The sequence below is a fragment of the Zalophus californianus genome, chromosome 10 (genome assembly GCF_009762305.2).
Source record: "Zalophus californianus isolate mZalCal1 chromosome 10, mZalCal1.pri.v2, whole genome shotgun sequence".
In the NCBI taxonomy this organism is placed as follows: Eukaryota; Metazoa; Chordata; class Mammalia; order Carnivora; family Otariidae; genus Zalophus; species Zalophus californianus.
The window spans coordinates 97,947,619-97,968,600 of record NC_045604.1 but is presented as its reverse complement, the minus strand read 5'-3'; the positions used below and the strand labels follow the sequence as shown (position 1 = coordinate 97,968,600).

Here is a 20,982-nt window from a genome sequence, read left to right as displayed (position 1 = left end):
GCCTCCCTCTCTGTCTGGGGAGGGGAACTTGGGGCTGCTGCTGTCAGGAGGCCCTCACAGAAAAGGGAACAAGCTCCTGTGTTCTAGGCTTTGGTCAGATTACTGCCCTCAACTTGTCTGTGCCCAGCTGTTGGCATGCCAGGTGTCACAATTCTCCTGTTTTATCTCTGGCTGGTGGTTGGGATTCAAAACTTCAAATCTTAAAGGGCCTGACAAGGCTCTGACCTGCTCCTCTCCCTGGAGGAGAGCCTCACCGTGCACCTGGCACTGTTCTGTCCCAGAGAAGCAGTCACATGATGTGTGCACAGTGGCTGGAGTCTATTGTGATGCACAGTGAAAAGCTATGACCAGGTCTGTCCGTGCCTCTTTGTCCCTGCTGCTGAACAGCTGCTCACTGGCTCCCTGTGCGCCCTTTGTCCTTAGAGAGGCAAAATACCCTCTTCCAAATGTACTCCAGGAAGGGGAGTGATCTCTTCCAGTGCGACCCAGGGGATCCCCTCACCTGGGATTGTACGAACCCTACATGCTGCTCTCTCTCCCACTTTCTCCCTCTTCCTGACTTTGCTCCACAAAAAGGGTTCCCTCACCTTCGTGGCATCACAGCTTTTCTCTCCCTCAATTCATGGCTCTGAACCTTGCACCTCCCATGTTTGCTCCCCCCAATTGTGCAGACTGTTTTCTTAATCCTCAGACTGATTTCCTAGTTGTTCAAAATGATTTGATCTAGCTGTGTTCCAGGGATGAGGCAAGCCCCCTACTACTCCACCATCTTGACTTCTCTCAGATTGCATTCCTTTTTATGGCCAAATAGTATTCCATTGTTACACACACACATACACACACACACACACACACACACACACACACACACACACTGCCTCTTCTTTATCCATTCATCCACTGAGGGACATTTAGCTTGATTCCATATCTTGGCTATTATAAACAATGCTATAAAGAACCTAGGGGGGCATATATCTTTTTGAATTTGTGTTTTTGTTTTCTTCGTATAGATACCCAGAAGTGGAATTGCTGGATTGTATGGTAGTTATATTTTTAACTTTTTGAGCAACCTCCATACTGTTTTCCACAGTGGCTGCACTAATGTAGTCTCACCAACAACTCTACAGCCTTGCCAACATTTGTTAATTTTTGTCTTTTTGATAATAGTCATTCTGACAGGTGTGAGGTAATATCTCACTGTGGTTTTGGCTTGCATTTCCCTAATGATTAGTGATGTCGAGCATCTTTTCATTGGTCCGTATGTCTTCTTTGGAAAAAATGTCTATTCAGATCCTCTGCTCATTTTTTAAATTGGATTTTTTTTTTTTTTTTTTTGTTACTGACCTATATGAGTTCTCTCTATGTTCTGGGTATTAACCCCTTATCTGATATGTGATTGCAGGTACCTTTTCCCACTCAGTAGGTTCCTGTTTTATTTTGTAGATGGTTTCTTTCCCTGTGCAGAAGCCTTTTGGTTTGGTGTAGTCCCATTTGTTTATTTTTGCTTTTGTAGCCATTGCTTCTGGAGTCAGATCCCCAAAAATATCACTTAGACTGATGCCAAGGAGCTTACCACCTTTGTTTTCTTCTAGGAGTTTTATGGTGTCTGGTCTTACATCTTCCATTTTTTTCTTATAATTTTTTTTATAGATTTTATTTATTTATTTGAGAGAGAAAGAGAGAGAGAGAAAGCCAGCATGAGCAGTGGTGGGGCAGAGGAAAAGGGAGAAGCAGACTCTTCCTGCTAAGCAGGAAGCCTGACGTGGGGGTTTATCCCAGGACTCTGGGATCATGACCTGAGGCAAAGGCTGACGCTTAACCCACTAAGCGGCCCAGGCACCCCTCTTATAAAATTTTTATGGCTTAATTTTTCACATTTAAATCTTTGATCCATTTGAGGACTATCCTAATGTAAAGTATGAGGTATGGATTCAACGTTACCTTTTTCCAGATGGCTCCCCAGAAATGTCAACATCAATTATTGAATAAACTATCTTTTCACCACTGGTTTGAGATGCAATCTTTATAATATGCCAATTCCTATTTGTTCAAGAAATATTTAGTACTTCCTACGTGACAATCATGGTGCTTGAGATATACCGGGGTGGGGGGGAGACTAAAATTTCCCACCCTTATGAAACTTACTTACATTCTAGCAGGGGAAAGTAGACAAAAAACATGGTAACTGGGTAAATTATACATTATGTTAGAAGATAAAAGAAGAGTAGAGTAAGAGGGTCTGACAATGTGAGGGGTGAGGCAGTTGCAACTTTACAAAGGATGGTCAGGAAAGATGTCACCGGAGAGGTGATATTTGAAAAAAGACTTGCAAAGTTAGCAGTACAAAGGCCCTAAGGCAACAGTGTGTGTGGCATGTTTAAGGAAGAAAAATGTGACCACTGTGGCTAGAGTGGAATGAGCAAGAGGTAGAAAAGTAAATGATGAAGTTAGAGGGGAAACAGGCCCAGATTCCATAGGGCTGTTTGGGCCATCATGAAGACTTTGGCTTTCACTCTGAGTGAAGTGGGAACCATGCATTCTGAGCAGAGCAGTGACATGATCTGATTTACCATTACCCTGCCACTTCCTGGGCTACATCCTTTTGAAATCACCTTTTTTCTTCCTTTGCCTTTACCACTCTTGCTAATCTCTGCTGTTTCCCAAAGCAAAGCCCTCAAATCCACCTATTTTTCTCCACCTTCCGGTTTTAAGCTATTACTTTCTATCATATACAATATGGCAGTAGCTTCCTAAGTGGATTTCTCCTCCTTCCATTCTTGCTGCTCACAAATTCACTTGTCATATACCACACACCTGGGTGATTTTTTTTTTTAAGATTTTATTTATTTATTTGAGAGAGAGAGCAGGAGGGAGAGGGAGAGAGAATCTGAAGCAGACTACTTGCTGAGCACAGAGCCCAATGAGGGGCTTGATCACATGACCTCAAGATCACGACCTGAGCCGAAACCCAGAGTCGGACACTTAACCAACTGACTCACCTAGGCACCCCACACCTGGGTGATTTTTAAAGTAGAATTCAGTTAATTATTATTTTACTATCCTGCTTAACTTCCTTCCAAGGCTTTCTACTACATTTAGAATAAAATCCAAGCTTTTCTTCATGGTCACAAGGGCCTGTATACTTAGGCCATGCATACTTCCCCAAGCTTATCTCAAGTCATTTTCTCCCTCCCTCCATTCCAACAATGGTGGTCTTTTAACTTCTTAAATATACCCATAGTTTTTACACATAATGTTTACCACATGCCTAAAATGCTTTTATTCCCCACTTAGTTTTTATAACTCTTATATATCCTTCACATCTCACCTTAAATTTCACTTCCCTAAAGAAGTGAAATTTCTTCCCTGATTCCCTAATGCACATTCACAGCACCTTATTCTTATTTTGTATAATAAACATCTTAATTTGCAATTTTTACTATATTTGTTGAGTGACTGTTTCTGTTGCACTATAAGCAACTTGGATTTAGGAATACCTATTTTGCTTACTGACGTATATCTGATGCCAAGAACAATTTCTGGCACATTGTAGCTGCTCAAAAAATACTTGTTGAATGAACCATCTTCTTTCTTAACATAATAAGTCGTTCTGGAGAATTAAACTCCTTTGGCTAGAATGCCAAGAAGCAGATATAGCACTTTAGTTTTTGATGTCTTTCTAGTCCTGTCTGTGGGGAGGCTTATAATTAAGAGTAAACTGAATAAATCTGTTCCCTGCAACCCAAAGATCCCAAGCAGTAACATTCCAAATAAATGCTCAGCTCGAGCTGACAGTCTCCTTATTGTCCCTGCTTTTGCATAAATTTTATTTCCTGTCTGCAATGGCCCTGTCTTCTTTAATCTTCAAATCTAACCAGTATCAGCACAAATTCAAACTCCACCTTCCTTATGAAGTCTACCCTCAACCTTCTAGTCTCAGTAAAATTTCTCCTTTCTCTGAGTACCTCTTGTATTTGTTGTATTTTGTATTCTTAGTAGCAATCCAACATTACACTTTTTTAAATGTGTGGTTTAGGTGTGTAAAAATCTCCTCTGATGAGTTTATTGGCTACCTACAGATAATGTTTATCTCATATAATTTGGAACAAGAGAAGTCCTCCTATTTGAAGCAATTGATACTAGTATCTGGTGTGTTAAGCTAAAAAGCTAGTTAAAGTTGAGATCCACAGAAGATATCTTAAACATTTTAATTTGAAATATATAATTGTATATTCATGTGCTCATCTTCTGATGTGAAACGAAACGTTTTCTGAGAGTGATTTTAATGATCACGTGTCCATACCCATAATGCATCAGTTTCTGTTTCATTAAAATGCAACAAACAAGGGACACTTGGGAACTAATATAGGTGTAGAATACTCTAAGATTTTTATGATTTTCCTTCAGTGTGTTACAGTTTGCTAACACATAATTTGATAGCAATTTTTTAAAAAGTGACTGGCATTTATAAGGTCTTTCCAAAGCTTTCAACTAGTTTTCACAGAAAAAACTCCTTGTCATAGTTCTACCTCATCAGTTTACGTAATACTTAATCAAATTATAGAACAGTAACAATAGGCTTAAACAGGTTTTGCAAGAAGTACAACAGATTCTTGATAAATATTAACTCCTGGCAGATGTCCTCAGGCATATTTAATAATGCCATTAGCTCCAAGCAGTCATTGTGACCTGGGCATCACTGATTGTTTACAGAGAGAACAGCAAGTGTGTTAAAGTCTGGTGAGTTGTTTAAGTGATGGGTGATTAAAAGATAGTCTATAGTTTCTTTTGTTTCTTATACAATATCTAGCCCAGACATGAGCCCATGATCTGCTAAAAATGCTGGAAGGAGAGAAGAGCTATACAGGGTATATAAGGTGAATGGGAAACATCCTATAGAAATTATCTGTCCCAAGAGTCTCAAGGGCTCTGGATTCACTTCTGAGAATTGAAAAATAGAAGTACCCATATTCTTAGAACTATAACAGCATTTCAGAGGAGAGTAAAACTGAACTTACCTGAGACCTGACTATCTGTGATCCATCACTCATTTCTTTCTCCTCCATGTTCCCCCCTTGGGAAAGTATAGCATTGTGAGAGGGCATAACTGGGAAAAAGAAAAAAGAAGCATCTGGTAAATACATGGTAATAATGCTGAAACTAACTCTTGGAATTTTTGCTTCCTGTTAGAATGGCAGATAGTTTAGAGAGAAGCCCTTTAGGACATAAGCTTAAAGGCTGGATAATTTATTGAGGAATTCAATGTCAGATTTTCTCTTTCTCTTATTGTGGCATATAGGAAGCTCAAGAAAGCTCAGTGGTTTTTAGCCCTGACTACACAACCTGGGGATTTTTTTTTTTTTTTAAGATTTTATTTATTTATTTGACAGAGAGAGACACAGTGAGAGAAGGAACACAAGCAAGGGGAGCGAGAGAGGGAGAGGCAGGCCTCCCGCTGTGCAGGGAGCCCGATGCGGGGCTCGATCCCAGGACCCTGGGATCATGACCTGACCCGAAGGCAGATGCCTAACGACTGAACCACCCAGGTGCCCCAACCTGGGGAATTTTTTTTTAAAATGCCAATGCTCAGCCCCTATTCCCAGAGATTTTTTTTTTTAATTTTTATTTAAATTCTACTTAGTTAACATATAGTGGGATATTGGTTTCAGGAGGGGAACTCAATGATTCATGACTTACATACAACACCCAGTGCTCAACATAACAAGTGCCCTCCTTAATACCCATCACCCATCTAGCCCAGAGATTTGAATAAATCCAGTATTATACAAATTGGTCTGGGGTGGGCCTGGGAAACAGCATTTTAAATTCTAAAGTCTCCAAGTGATTCTAAGTAGGAAATGAGAACCACTGAGATGAACTGATACAGAAAACATGTTGAGAGACTAATCTTATTCTTTAAGAGGATAAATTCATCCCCAAACTCAAACTCCAGAGATCTTTCCTTTACTCTTTTTAAGATGATCTAATACACAATGGAGATTTCACTCTTCTCATTTTTCAGAATGTTTACCTTCTTTTTTGAGTACCTGGATTCAGTCCTCCATCAGGATTACTACACCTCTTTGCAGTTCTTAAGTTGTAATATCATCAAAGCTTTGCTCTCTTCTAGAGGGACATCAGTAGATACACTATTACTAACAGCTTCAGTGTCCTTGTCAGTCCCTGAAAGCTGATTTTCCAGTGCCTTATGGAGAATAGTCACTCTCAGGTATTAAAGGTGCCTCATCTCTGATGAGAGCCTCAGGAGCCAATGGCAATCCACAAGAATGATTTCTGCTTCTCAGGTGCAGCCACTCTCAGAATCTTGCTTTGTTCATGCAGAGTTGAGATGTGGCGGTTCCTGAAGGTGGCTATTACTTTTTTTCCCCTAAAGGCATCAATCCTTCATGTACAGACTTCACTATGATATTCGAATCTCTCTCCTGGCAGGGATCTTGTAAGATACAATATCAGATTGAGCACCTGTGATGAGATGCACCAGTCAACAAAAGAAATCCAGCAGCCTCAGTCACCTCGGGACCTAGAGAGTCTGTAAAGAAACATATAAGCTACCCATTCATGAAGACGGGGCATGCTACCGTATAGAATTCTTTAAAAACAGTCAGAAAGCATTTTTAAAGAATTTCTCAGATTCACACATTACAAAAAGCAGAGATGTACAGATCCATCAGCCACAATAAACTTTAGCCTCAGTTCTTACCCACCTTCTGAGAAAAAAAAAAACAAAACATGTGGTCCTTCCTTAGTGAAAGATTTTCAGAAAGACTTTCACCAAAATTAACGAGAGTAAAATGTATTGAACTGCTAATAAACATGGGAGAACACATTCTTTTTCTGTTCACAAAGCTTGGTCTGAAAAATTTCTCTCCAAAGTTAGTAATGGCACTGAATAATGAAGTCATTCCTGAGAAGGAATTTTTTTAAAAAGAGAAAATCACAGTTCCAGTGGAATTGTCCTATTAGATGAGGAAGCCATTCACTGCTCAAGATATGGCATGAATCCAAAATTTTACAACCAGTTGACTAAGAAACAGACCTTTCAGGAGTAATTTAGAAGCACTTTAAGAAGCAGGTCCTATTTCACCAAGCAAAGGTCTAAAAAGGTCCTACTCTCTAAAGAGCCAGACAGAATCTATGTGAATGCTCTGACGTTTCAAACCCAATCACCTCAAAACCACCTATTCACAACCAAAAAAAACCCTGCATTTATCAAGTTAGGCAGAACAGGGTTTCTCCTACATATGTGTGAACCCAAGGAGATGAGGACTGTGTCAAATATATATTCTATGCAAATTTTGTTATTTGAGAATTTTTTATGGCATCTGATGGGACTAGGGTTCCAAAGAACACACCTTTGTAAACAATGATTTAGTTCTGTTTTTTGGTTTAGTGAAGGATTCTAAAACTGAAGATCTCCTGGTTCACAGCCCTAGGTTCCTTCTAGTATACTCTGAAGTTCTTCTTAGTACTTGTTCTCTACCATTTTTTTTTTAAAGATTTTATTTATTTATTTGAGGGACAGTGAGAGAGCACAAGCAGGGGGAGCGACAGAGTCAGAGGGAGAAGACTCCCCGCTGAGCAGGGAGCCTGATACGGATCTCTAGGTGACCCTGACATTTTGACCTGAGCTGAAGGCAGACGCTTAACCGGCTGAGCCACTCAGGCACCCCTCTACCATTTTTTTTTTTATCTGATCTCCTTTCTTCTCATAATTTCCCTTTTAATTCCTGTATTGGAAAGGTACATACACAAAACCGCCCAAAACCAACCAGTCCCCACCCCCAAACTGTGTGTAATTTTTCATACAATACACACATAGACTTTTCCAGAGAAGCCTGTAGGATTACCACAGGTTTTTTCAAATAAGTAACCATGATGGCTTGGAAAGTAACAAATTCCCTTGACTGCCTAAGGAATACTAGAATTATACTCAATTCAGATGAAAAATGACTTTGGACTTAACACCCTTCCCTCCAAGACGAACCATGAGAGACGATGGACTCTGAAAAACAAACTGAGGGTTCTAGAGGGGAGGCGGGTGGGGGGATGGGTTAGCCTGGTGATGGGTATTAAAGAGGGCACATTCTGCATGGAGCACTGGGTGTTATGCACAAACAATGAATCATGGAACACTACATCAAGAACTAATGATGTAATGTATGGTGATTAACATAACAATAAAAAACCGCAACACCCTTCCCTCCAAGCTCTTCCAAAGATCAGTGAACTTTATTGACCATGTAGAAAACTTCTGTAGTAGTTCTCAATCGGGGCCATGCATTAAACTCAGCCCAGATTTTAAATTATACATCTGTAAATGTATACATGTCCAGGCTCCACCCAAGAGCTACTAAACCAGAATCTGTTGAGATGAAGTCTGGCATCTACACATTTTTTTAAGTACCTCACAAGTGATTCTGATGCAAGCAGGAATTCAGAGCAACTATCAGGGCCTCTCATCTCCTTAACTTCCTCAATGCCAATGATTTTCACCTTCATTCTATTTCAGTCACCTACTTCCAGTACCACAGCACTTTTGAAGTCTTTCTTACCTTATAAAACACTAGACTATGAATCAGGAGACCTTAGGTTCTGGACTGGATGGATGGGTAAGGAAATGAAGACAGGAATGGCTTAATATAATGGAAAAACAGAAAAAAGAGCAGTGTTTGTCATAGCGTGGTCTGAAGATCACTTGAATCATGCCATTTGCTGAAAAGGAGATTCACTGGTCCTATCCCAGACATAATGAAATAGCATCTCTGGGGGGTATTCTTGGCCCAGAGACTTGCTTTAAGAAGTATTTCTTCCCTGGAATCAGACCTTTCTCTCTAGACTGACTACAGGCCCGAATCTAGCATATATCTTCTCATTCCTCTATCTTCAACTTTATCTGTCACTTTTATGGACTCCTTCCTGTCATAATTTAAAACCTTTTACTATATCTCCCACCATTAAAAACTTTCACTGGCTATGTGCCCATTTGTAACTACCATCCATTCTTTTTTCAAGGCTACAACTCTTCAAAGGATTGTCAATACTTGTCTCTACTTCCTCATTACCTATTTATTTTTCGATTATCTATGACCTTTCCTCTGTTCTGCCGTCAGCACACCACTGAAACTGCTCTGGGTAGGAATACCAAAAACCCTGATGTTGTTCAAGCAATGGAGTTCGTTACTTCTTCTTCTTTTTTTTTTTTTAAAGATTTTATTTATTTATTTATTTATGTATTTATCTATCTATTTATTTATTTATTTATTTATTTGAGAGAGAGAGAATGAGAGATAGCACGAGAGGGAAGAGGGTCAGAGGGAGAAGCAGACTCCCCGCTGAGCAGGGAGCCCGATACGGGACTCGGTCCTGGGACTCCAGGATCATGACCTGAGCGGAAGGCAGTCGCTTAACCAACTGAGCCACCCAGGCGCCCTGGAGTTCGTTACTTCTTGAGCTCTGATGGGTATCTGGCACTGTGGACGACTGTGTTTTGCTTTATGTCCACCGTCTTTCTCAGTGAGGTATGCACTAGTCCCTTTTCCTCTGCTTATCACTTACATATTGTTGTTCCTTAGGATTTTCCAGTATCTATTTTTGTTCCCTCCACAAGTGAAGTAAAGGCATCTTTACTTGTAAAATATACAAACCTGATCACATCAGTCCTTCACTCTGAAATTCTTTAGTGGCTCTCTACAGTTCTTAGGCTGGAGTACAAGGCCATAAAAAATCCTATGACCGCTTCCTGACTTCTCAAGCCACTCTCCTGCTTGTTTTTAAGGCTTCATTTACACTGTTCTGCTTTTAAGTCCTTAAGTGTGCCATGTGCGGTATATCTCCCCAGCCCCTCCTCTCCAGATGATACCTACTCTTCCTTCAGGTCTCAGCTTAAATCAAGGAAGATTTTGATATCACAGACCAAGTGAGGTCCCTCGTTGACATCTTCCTGTTTTTGCTAGCACTTTTTATCATTGTAATTATTTGTATAGTCATTATTTTTATTTATACCTCACCATTGTGTGATGTTAACCTCCATGAAGGCAGGAAGCTGTTCTGTTTTATTTACTATTCTACTTTTAATGCTCTCAGTATGTGGCTCATAGTAGGTACTCAATAGTATTTGCTAAGTAAGTAAGTAAGTGAAAGGGTTCTGCTGTTTACTCTTCTATTTTTTCATTTTTTAACTTTTTATTTTGAACCAATTTTAGACTTATAGTAAAGTTGCAAAAGCAGTACACAATTCCCACGTACATTCCACCCCACTTGTCCTAATGTTAATGTTTTATAAGACCAGGGTACAATAATCAAAACCAGGAACTTAAATTGGTATAATACTATTAATTCAAACTATTCAAAATTTACCAGTTTCTCCACGAATATTTTTTCCCTGATCCAGGATCTCACATGGCATTTAGTTACTTTTTCCCGCCTTGGTCTTCTCCAATCTATAAGTTCCTCAGCCTTTCTGTCTTTCATGAGCTTACTACTTTTGAAGACTACTGATATTTTGCAGGGTCCCTTAATTTGGGTTTGTCTGTTTTCTCATGATTGGAAAGAAGTTAAGTATTTTTGGGAATATCACAGAAGTGATTTTGTATCTTTCTTAGTGCATCATATTCATGGGTTTAGGATGCTGCTATGCCTCATTAATGATAATTTTAACCTTTATCACTGGGTTAAGGTGGTGTTTACCCCGTTTCTCCATTGTAAAGCTACCACCTTTCTCTTTGTAGCTAATAAATATCTTGGGGAGATACTATACAAATATCTGGATTCTTCTCAAACCCACTAATTTTAATTTTTTTAGCTTAAGTTTTATTTATTTAAAAATTTTTAAATTAACATATAGTGCAATATTGGTTTCTGGAGTAGATTTCAATGATTCATCACTTATGTACAACACACGATGCTCACAACAAGTGCCCTCTTTAATACCCATCATCCACCTAGCCCACCCCCACCCACATCCTTCCATCAACCCTCAGTTTGTTCTCTGTCTGTAAGGGCTCAGTCGTTAAGCGTCTGCCTTCGGCTCAGGTCATGATCCCAGGGTCCTGGGATCGAGTCCCACATCGGGCTCCCTGCTCAGCGGGAAGCCTGCTTCTCCCTCTCCCACTCCCCCTGCTTGTGTTCCCTCTCTTGCTCTCTGTCAAATAAATAAATAAAATATTAAAAAAAAAAGTCACTTAGGGCTTGCTTCACTCTCTCCTTTTTTTCTTTTCCCCCTACCCATATGTTCATCTGTTTTCTTTCTTAAATCCCACATATAAGTGAGATCATATGTCAAAACCACTAATTTTAGCATCCATCAGTGTACCTTGTCTGCAACAATTAGTAATATGGTGTTTGCCGAATGGTGATTTCTCTATTTCTCTTTCCCACTAATTTATTAATGGAATTTTTCTGTAAGGAAAAGCTGCTCCTTATCTCTTATCATTTATTTACTAGTTTATTTATATAAACTCATGAATATTTATTTTGTTTTATAAACTCCAATATTATCATTATTTATTTTATTGTACAAATTGTTTCAGTTTTGGCTAGTAGAAGGCTCCTGTGTTATTTTGATCAACCTCTATCCTATTTTGAGCACTTCCTGGCACCATAAGATGTTTCAGGCTCTTGTATTATCCCTGCCCAGCCCTGGAAATCAACTACCTGTCCAAACAGCCAGAGTTCCTTTTATTGGAGAAATGCTTAGAAACAAAGATCTGAGTGCTAGTTGTGCTCACTGCTACTGGGGTATCATTGCTTCTAGGCCCTCTAGCAGAGATAGAGATATATATGTATGCGTATTAATCAGACACATACATACTTCTATTGTGTTCATCTATGTTATTAAATGCCATGAGTTCATACTGACACCTCTGATTCCAATCCAAAACCTCAGGGCTCATTTTAGTCTTCTTCCTCTCGTCATTGGTAACTTCTTTCTTCAACAGTAAAAAATTGTTGACTCTTAGTATCCACAATATGTTTACTTATTTGTTCAATTTTAGTATATACATAGTTTCAGAATTAACTCATATCCCTGTGAGAAACACATTCATTAACTTGATTACAGCATTTATGTAGAGTTCTCTTTGTCTTTAGTTAAACAGTATCCAACCAAGAGAGTGTTTCCTGAAGTTATTTGGGTGAATTATTTTCTTTGCCACTTCCTTCAGTGTGGTTGTCATTCACTTGTAATACAGTTATATCCATTTGTTAGTATTTGTATTTATTCTCTTCTATTTACTCTCAGGTGGTTTCCTTCAGCTTTATCCACTGCCATGGTTTCAGTGAACATCTCTTCTGAGCTACATAACCACATACATACCCAACTACCTTAGTGGACATCTCCAGGCAGATGTCTCTCAGATTTCTCAAACCTAACATGTCCAAAACTCATTTTCTCTTAAGCCTCCTGTCATATATTTGTAACAGAGTGAAGTATGTATGAATACCAACTCTACTGCCAAACTGATTGGGTTTGATTCCCAGCTCCACAACTTACTAGCTGTGTGAGTTTGGTTGTGTAAGTTAGTCAACCTTTCTATGCTTCACTTTCTTCATCTGCAAAACTAATAATAATAGTACTTACCTCATGGGTTTGTTGTGAGGATTAAGTGAGTGAATATTCTGAAAACATTTAGAACATAATAGCACATGGTAGCCATATTTACATGTTACATATTATTTTTACTCTCCTATTAAATTCCCTATCTCAATGAATAGCACCAGCAAGCCTGAAACCTGAATACCGTTCCTGACCTCTCTTTCTTTCCCTTAGTGTCTCTCTTCAATTAAAGTCAAATCCTGGTAAATTTATCCCCTTTAAATATGTAGTGAATGCTCCATCTTCAAATCTACTACCTTGATTCAAGCCACTATCATCTCTCACTTTGGCTACTGCCACACTCATCGAACTAGTCCTTGACTTTAGTCCAATATTTTCTTCATACTGTAGCCAGACTGATCTTTCTCCACACTCCTTCTCTACCTTGGAAATACCTTCATTTTATTTTCTGACAAATATTAAAACAAAGTTTTTTTGTAGATATAGAAAAGCAGAAAAAAAATCATACCATCACCCAGAGATAACCAGTTACTTTTCTGTGCAAATATACACACATATTATAATATTATATATATATATATATCATTATTATATATATAATTTTCTTTTTTGAAATGTGGATTTTAATTAACAATATTGTGTATATCACTTCAGGACAGAAGACAAAACTCTAAATATCATTAAAAAATTAGGGTCATACAGTCTCTTCAACAAATGGTGTTGGGAAAACTGGACAGCTATGTGCAAGAGAATGAAACTGGACTACTTTCTTATGCCATATACAAATTTAAATTCAAAATGGATTAAAGACCTAAATGTGAGACCTGAAACCATAAAAAATTCTATTAGACCGCACAGGCAGTAATGTCTCTGATATTGACTATAGCAACATTTTTCTAGATATGTCTCCTGAGGCAAGGAAAATAAAAGCAAAAATAAACTATTGGGACTTCATCAAAATAAAAAGCTTCTGCACATCAAAGGAAACAATCAACAAAAGTAAAAGTAACCTACTGAATGGGAGAAGATGTTTGCAAATGACATATCTGATGAAGGGCTAGTATCCAAAATATACAAAGAATTTATACAACTTAACAGTCAAAAAACAAATAATCCAATTAAAAACTGGCAGAAGAAATGAGCAGGGGTGCCTGGGTGGCTCAGTCAGTTAAGTGTCTGACTCTCAATTTCAGTTCAGGTCTTGATCTCAGGGTTGTGAACTGGGCTCCACACCAGGAATATTTAAAATAATAAGTAAATAAACAAGTAAATAAATAAATAAGAAATGAACAGACATTTCTCCAAAGAAGACATCCAGATGGCCAATGGACACATAAAAAAAATGCTCAATATCACTCATCATGAGAGAAATGCAAATCAAAAGTACAATGAGATATCACACCTGTCAGAATGGCTAAAATGAACAACACAAGAAACAACAGGTGTTGGTGAGGCTGTGGAGAAAAGGGAACCCTGTTGTACTGTTGGGGGGAATGCAAACTGGTGCAGCCACTGTGGAAAACAGTATGGAGGTTTCTCAAAAAGTTAAAAGTGGAACTGCCCTACAATCCAGCAATGACACTAAGTGGGTATTTACCCCAGAGTACAAAAACACTAATTCAAAGGGATACATGCACCTCTATGTTTACTGCAGCACTGTTTACAATAGCCAATTTATGAAAGCAGCCCATGTCTATCAATAGATGAATGGATAAAAAAGATGTGGCCTCACACCTGTCAGCATGGCTAAAATTAACAACAAAAGAGGGCGCCTGGGTGGCTCACGTGGTTAAGCAACTGCCTTTGGCTCAGGTCATGATCCCGGAGTCCCGGGATTGAGTCCTGCATCGAGTCCTGCATCAGGTTCCCTGCTCAGCGGGGAGTCTGCTTCTCCCTCTGAACCTCCCCCCTCTCATGTGCTCTCTCTCTCTCTCTCAAATAAATAAATAAAATCTTTAAAAAAAATAAATAAAATTAACAACACAAGAAACAAGAGGTGTTGGTGAGGATGTGGACAACAGGGAGCCCTCTTGCACTGCTGGTGGGAATGCAAACCAGTGCAGTCATTCTGGAGAACAGTGTGGAGGTTCCTCAAAAAGTTAAAAATAGAACTACCCTACCACCCAGCAATTGCACTATGAGGTATTTACTCCAAGGTTACAAAAATACAGATTTGAAGGGGTACATTGCACCCCAATGTTTATAGCAGCATTATCAACAACAGCCAAACTATGGAGAGAACCCAAATATCAATCAACTGATGAATGGATAAAGAAGATGTGGTATATGTATACAATGGAATATGACTCAGCCATCAAAAAGAATGAAACCCTGCCATTTGCAACAACATGGATGGAGCTAGAGTGTATTATGCTAAGTGAAATAAGTCAGTCAGAGAAGGACAAGTACCATATAATCTCACTCATATGTGGAATTTAAGAAAGAAAACAGATGAACATATGGGAAGGGGGAAAATAAAAAGAGAGAGGGAAACAAGACATAAGTGACTCTTAAAGACAGAGAACAAACTGAGGGTTGATGGAGGGATGTGGGTGGGGGATGGGAGATGGGTATTAAAGAGGGCACTTGTTGTGAGGAGCACTGTGTGTTGTATGTAAGTGATGAATCACTGAAATCTGCTCCAGAAACCAATATTGCACTATATGCTAACAAAATTTAAATTAAAAAAACGGTCACTTTCCACAGAGAAAAAACAAAACAAAAACAAACTGTAAAAAAAAAACAACACGTGGCACACATACACACACACACACACACACACACACAGGATATTACTCAGCCATCAAAAAGAATGGAATCTTGCTATTTGCAACAGCATGGATGGAGCTACAGAATATCATGCTAACTGAAATAAGTTTGTCAGAGAAAGACACATGTCATATGATTTTATTCATATGTGGAATTTAAGAAACAAAACAAATGAGCAAAGGAAAAAAAAAGAGAGAGAAAGACAAACCAAGAAATAGACTCTTAAATATAGAGAACAAGGGACGCCTGGGTGGCTCAGTCGATTAAGTGGCTGCCTTCGGCCCGGGTCATGATCCTAGGGTCCTGGGATCGAGTCCCGCATCGGGCTCCTTGCTCAGCAGGGAGCCTGCTTCTCCCTCTCTCTCCCTCTGCTTGTGCTCTCTCTGTCAAACAAATAAAATCTTTAAAAAAATATATAGATAGATAGCTAGAGAACAAACTGATAGTTACCACAGGGGAGGTGGGTAGGGGTAAGGTGGATGGGGGGGATAGGTGAAATAGGTGATGGGGATTAAAGAGTACACTTATCATGGTGAGCACTGAGTAATATACAGAATTGCTAGATCACTTATTGTACACCTGAAGTTAATGTAACACTGTATGTTAAGTATACTGGAATTAAAAACTAATAATAAACACAAATATATATTTATATACATATAAATATATAAACAAATAAATAAAAAAATTAGTGTCCTAGTATAATCAATTGCATGCAATAGTCAAAATTTATTTAACAACTTCATTATTAATAAACTTTTTCAGGATCTTTCTTTCTTTCTTTCTTTCTTTTTGCTGTTATAGACAACAGCAAACAATGTACAGTTTTGGCATAATTCTGTCTGCCTATTTCTTTAGGATAAATTCCTAGAAGTGGAACTGCTGGATCAAAACGAAGGTAAAACATTATTGAGGAAGGTTGTATCATTTTACTAATTCATCAACAATATATGAGAGTGACCATTAGCCAAGAATAATAAGCATTATTCTTTTAAAATATAATACATAAATAGTATATAATTGCTGCTTTAATATGTAATTCTTAGATAACATGGGAGGCAGAACTTTTATATTTTTAGCTTTCATATTTCATCTTTTATAAATTACCCTTTGTGTCATTTGTCACCTTTCTGCCATTTTGCCTTTTATTTTAAGAATTCTTTGTTACAAAGTATATTGTGCAGGAAAGGATTAATTGAATGGGTCTGGGTGGTCCAAACTCTGCACATTTTAAGGAAAGGTTTTAGCCTGGTCTGGTTCCTGAGAGATAACCTATAATGCCTTGCAACATCCTGCCTGTTAAGAGTGTCTCTGTTTACCTGAGACTTTGTCAGGTCAGAAAGTTTACGCTAAAATAGGATTTATGGTGGGATTCTTGGGCCATGTAGTATCTCTGGAGGGACTGGAGACTGAAGGTCAGTAACACAGCCGGTCAGCTATGCCTACATGACCAACGTCCAATAAATACTCTGGATGCCAAAGTTTGGATGAGAGTCCCTGGTTGGCGATACTGCATATGTGTTATTACACATCACTTCTGGGAGAATTAAACGCTATCTGCATGAGTCTTATTGAGAGAAGACAACTGGAAGCTTTGTACCTGGTCTCTCCTGGACTCTGCTCTCCTGTTTTTTGTTTTTTTTTTTTTTTTTGCTAATTTTAATCTGTATCTTTTCACTGTAATACTCATGCTACTCTAAGTATAGCAATTTTGCTGAGTTCTGAGTCCTTTTAGCAAATCACTGAACCTGAGGGTGGTCTTGGGGACCCCTGAACATAGACAGTAAAGAGCAACTCCCTTGTGATAACATAAATGACAAATGTAGTCTCCATGTTATCATTTATCTTTTATTCTTTCCTTTTTTTTAAAAAAGTTAATTTAAAAATTTTCTATATCATAAAATGTTTTTCTCCCCTGTGTAGGTCCTAAGTGTGAGGGTTTATTTTATTTTATTTTATTTTATTATGTTATGTTAATGACCATACATTACATCATTAGTTTCTGATGTAGTGATCCATGATTCATTGTTTGCATATAACAACCAGTGCTCCATTCAGTATGTGCCCTCTTTAATACCCATCCCCAGGCTAACCTATCCCCCCACCCCCCTCCCCTCTAGAACCCTCAGTTTGTTTCTCAGAGTCCATAGTCTCTCATGGTTCGTCTCCCCCTCTGATTTCCCCCCTTCATTTTTCCCTGTTTTGTTTCTTCCTTACACAAGTTATACATGTTCACAAGTTTTTTACACATTCTACATGAAAACATAAGTACACAAAATTTGGGAGTATATGAGTAAGACTGAGTGACCTTCAACCCCTCTCCTATTCTACTTCCCTCCCTGGAAGTAATTCACCATCAGTCATTTGGTGTACATCCTTTTTTGGGTATTTATGAACATATATAACCACATCCCTACTTAATGTAACTCACACCATACTATGTGCCACTGTTCTGCAGCAGCCTTTATTCCCTAAATGTCTTAGAGATCTTTCCTTGTTTGTTAACTTCAAAATAAACTACCTTATTCTATTTTATAGCAGTATAGTATTCTACTGCATGGATCTATCATAATATATTTAACCATATCCCTAGTGAACATTTAAGCTGTACTCATTTCTCACAATTGCAAATAATATTGTAATAAACATCTTTTTTACATACCTCATGTACCTGTGCAAATATTTCTGCAAGACTGATTTCAGAATGAAAATTTTTTTTTTTTTTTGAAATTTCTGAGCCAGAGTGAGCTCATTTAACATTTTGGTAGGTATTGTCAAATTGCCATTCAAAGTGTCTTCCTCAGTCTTACAATTGGTGCCCTTCCCTGGGCACTTTCCTCAACACCCTGTATCATCATTATTTTTATATATTGCCAGGCTACTGTGTGAAAGATACCTTTGTCTTCATTTGCATTCTATGGTTACTTATGAGGTGAAGCATTAAAAAAATTTGTGTGTGTGTGTTTTGGTTACCTGTATTTCTTCTAAAAATTGTCTATGTGTATCCTTTGACTATTTTTCTTTTTTTTTTCTATTAACAGAGGCTTTTTACATATTATGGACATTAATCCTTTGTCTCTTACACATGTTGCAAATATTTTCATGTGTCTTGTTTTTAGCCCTTTGTTCTTTTTGAATACAGAAATTAAAAATTTTGACATAATCAAATTAATGAATTTTTCCCAGAAGGTTTTGGGCCATGTTTAGGTAGTTTGGTATGGCTACAGCATGATGTGCAAGAGTGGAAAGCCAAACAGTATGCAATATTAAGATCATAAAGGGCTTTGAGGGCACGTCTAAGGAAGTCGACTTAGAAATTATCCTGATGGCAACAGGGAAACGTAAGTTTTCAACAACACAGTGACTTTCAACAAACATTCCTCATTTAATAACTATCTACTGAGCACCTACTAAGTACCATGATCAAATCTGTCTCTTAGAGAATTATAATTTTTGTACCTTTACATTTTTCACAATTTCAAATACATCAAAAGAAATAGACCATTATGTCAAAGGACATAATTAAGGGAGATTTGCTCTGTCACATATTAAAACGTATTTTTAATTAAAACAAAATGGTATCAGTGCAGAAACTGTCAGGTCAGTGAAAGAAACTGTCTGGAAACAGATCAGGGTTTGCAGAATATACACGCCTTCAGAATATAATAAAAGAGTCATTTCAATTCAGTGGGAAAATGATTCAACATCTAATGGCAGGGCAACCGGGAAAAGGCATATTCCTATCTAACAACTTGCAACAAAATTAATACCCAACAAAATATAGGTAGAAATGAAAAAAGATATTAAAAAATTCTTTAAAAGCAGTAGAAAAAAATAAAGGTGAATGTTTTAACGTTCTTGAGATGGGGAAAAACTTTCCCAAAACGATACCCACCCTTGCCCACACAAAAATCAACTGCAGAAGATACCAGAGGAAAATACGTTTATAATCTTGGGATGGGGAGGCCTTTCTACCAGAGAAGCGGTGCGGGTCTCGGGGAAGGCTGAGGGCTCTGCTGGGGTACTCCGGGTCGAACGCGGGCGGCGACGGCGACCGGGGTACCCTCGGGCCGCCGCCAGCCCTTCCCCCTCGCCAGCTTCCCGGCCCGCGGCGCGCGGCACTCACCAGCCTCCACAGACAAAGGGCGCTCTGGGCGGCTCCGCCCCCTCACGCCGCCGCCGCCGCCGCCGCCACCAACGCCGCCGCCGTCGCCGTCGCCACCGCTGCCGCCGGGCCCGACCTAGGCGGGACAGTGAGGGCCCTACTGCCCGAGCCAATGACGCCCAGCGGCTGGGTCCCTGGGGCTGGACCAGCCGCCCGTGCCAGTCGGGATCTGACGGAAGTTTTCCAGCGATGGCGACCGCGCCGCGCTGGCTTAGGCTCCCTGATACGCATGCGCCAGCGGCGACCTAGGCGGACCGCTTCCCACGTGCTGGGCTCGGAACTCCCACACGCTCGCTGGTCGGCTTTCCCTGGAGCCGCGCTCACCCGGGAGGCTTGGACCTCTGCCCCAGTCCTAGTAGAATTTCGCTTACGGGAGGCGGGGGTGGGGCGGGGAGGAGTGAGGGTGGGGAAGGGTTGGGGGACGAGTAGGGCCGAGGGCACTCTCACAGTCCCTACCAATCAGAATATCGGACTGCCGGGTTCCCGCCCGGTGTAGCTGCTGCATCCGGAGGAGGCGACGACAGAAGTCATCGCCCTCCTGAGTCCTGGAATACCATTCCCCCGGCCCCCTTTTGTATTGAGAGACTCAAAATATAATGATAATGAATGAATACAGTTTTCTTGTTTGTAATACAGGTCTGATGAGAAGAATGAAGTTCTTTTAATAGGGATAACATTTTGCTTAATTGGAATGCCACCTCCAAAATGGATCGCAATGGTTGATCTGTTAATGCTAAGTCTATTTCATCCTTGAAAACTTTTTGAATAGATAGGTACTGTCAAATGCTGACATTCACAAGCCTATGATTTAAACTGAATATATTAATTGCTTGGATGCCATTTATAGAGTCCCGTAATTTTTCCCCCTTATATTTGCTTTTTATCATGTCAAAAATGGCAGCTCCTCAACTACACAGGTAAATGGATTGTGAAATTCAGAAATGTCCTTTGCACTTGCATAAAGCCTTTTTTAAATTAAATGAACATTCTAAATAAAATAAAATTTAAAAAAAATAAATTTTAAAAAAATAAATGAATTAAATGAATATTTGACAGAGAGAGCAGGAGACCACAGGCAGGGGGAGCAGAGCGGCAGAAGGAGAGGGAGAAGCAGCAGCCCTCCCCACCCCCCAAGCAGGGAGCCCGTTGTGGGGCTCGACCCCAGGATCCTAGGATCTTTACCTGAGCCAAGGCAGTCCTTTAACTGACTGAGCCACCCAGGTGTCCAATGAAATTGAAGTTTAATCCCAGTATAGTTAAAATTAGTTTATATTAGTTTTAGGTGTAAAATATAGTGGTTCAACAATTCCATATACTGCTCAGTGCTTACTGTGATAAGTGTATTCTTGTCCTCTTCAGGTATTTCACCCATCCACCCACCCACCCACCTCCCATCTGGTAGCCATCAGTTTCTTATCTATAGTTAAGAGTCTGTTTCTTGGTTTGTCTCCCCCCCACCTTTGCTCGTTTGTTT

At 39.3% G+C, this 20,982-nt stretch overlaps 1 protein-coding gene across 4 annotated transcripts in view; it reads right to left on the bottom strand.

The window, feature by feature from the left end:
* ZNF713 (zinc finger protein 713) overlaps positions 1-19,606 on the bottom strand; it is a 60,500-nt gene extending 40,894 nt beyond the window's left edge. For 2 of the 4 annotated variants that reach the window (XM_027614073.2, XM_027614072.1), the window contains exons 1-3: positions 19,470-19,606; positions 6,032-6,550; positions 5,019-5,107 (exon numbers count right to left, since the gene is read on the bottom strand). Coding sequence is in view for 2 of the 4 variants with exons in the window: in XM_027614072.1 (XP_027469873.1) it covers positions 5,019-5,105 (87 nt within the window). In the remaining 2 variants the exon portion in view is untranslated. The remainder of the gene's footprint in view (positions 1-5,018; positions 5,108-6,031; positions 6,551-19,469) is intronic. The other 2 variants (XM_035721978.1, XM_027614071.1) reach the window with 1 other exon arrangement.
* Positions 19,607-20,982: the final 1,376 nt, after the last annotated feature.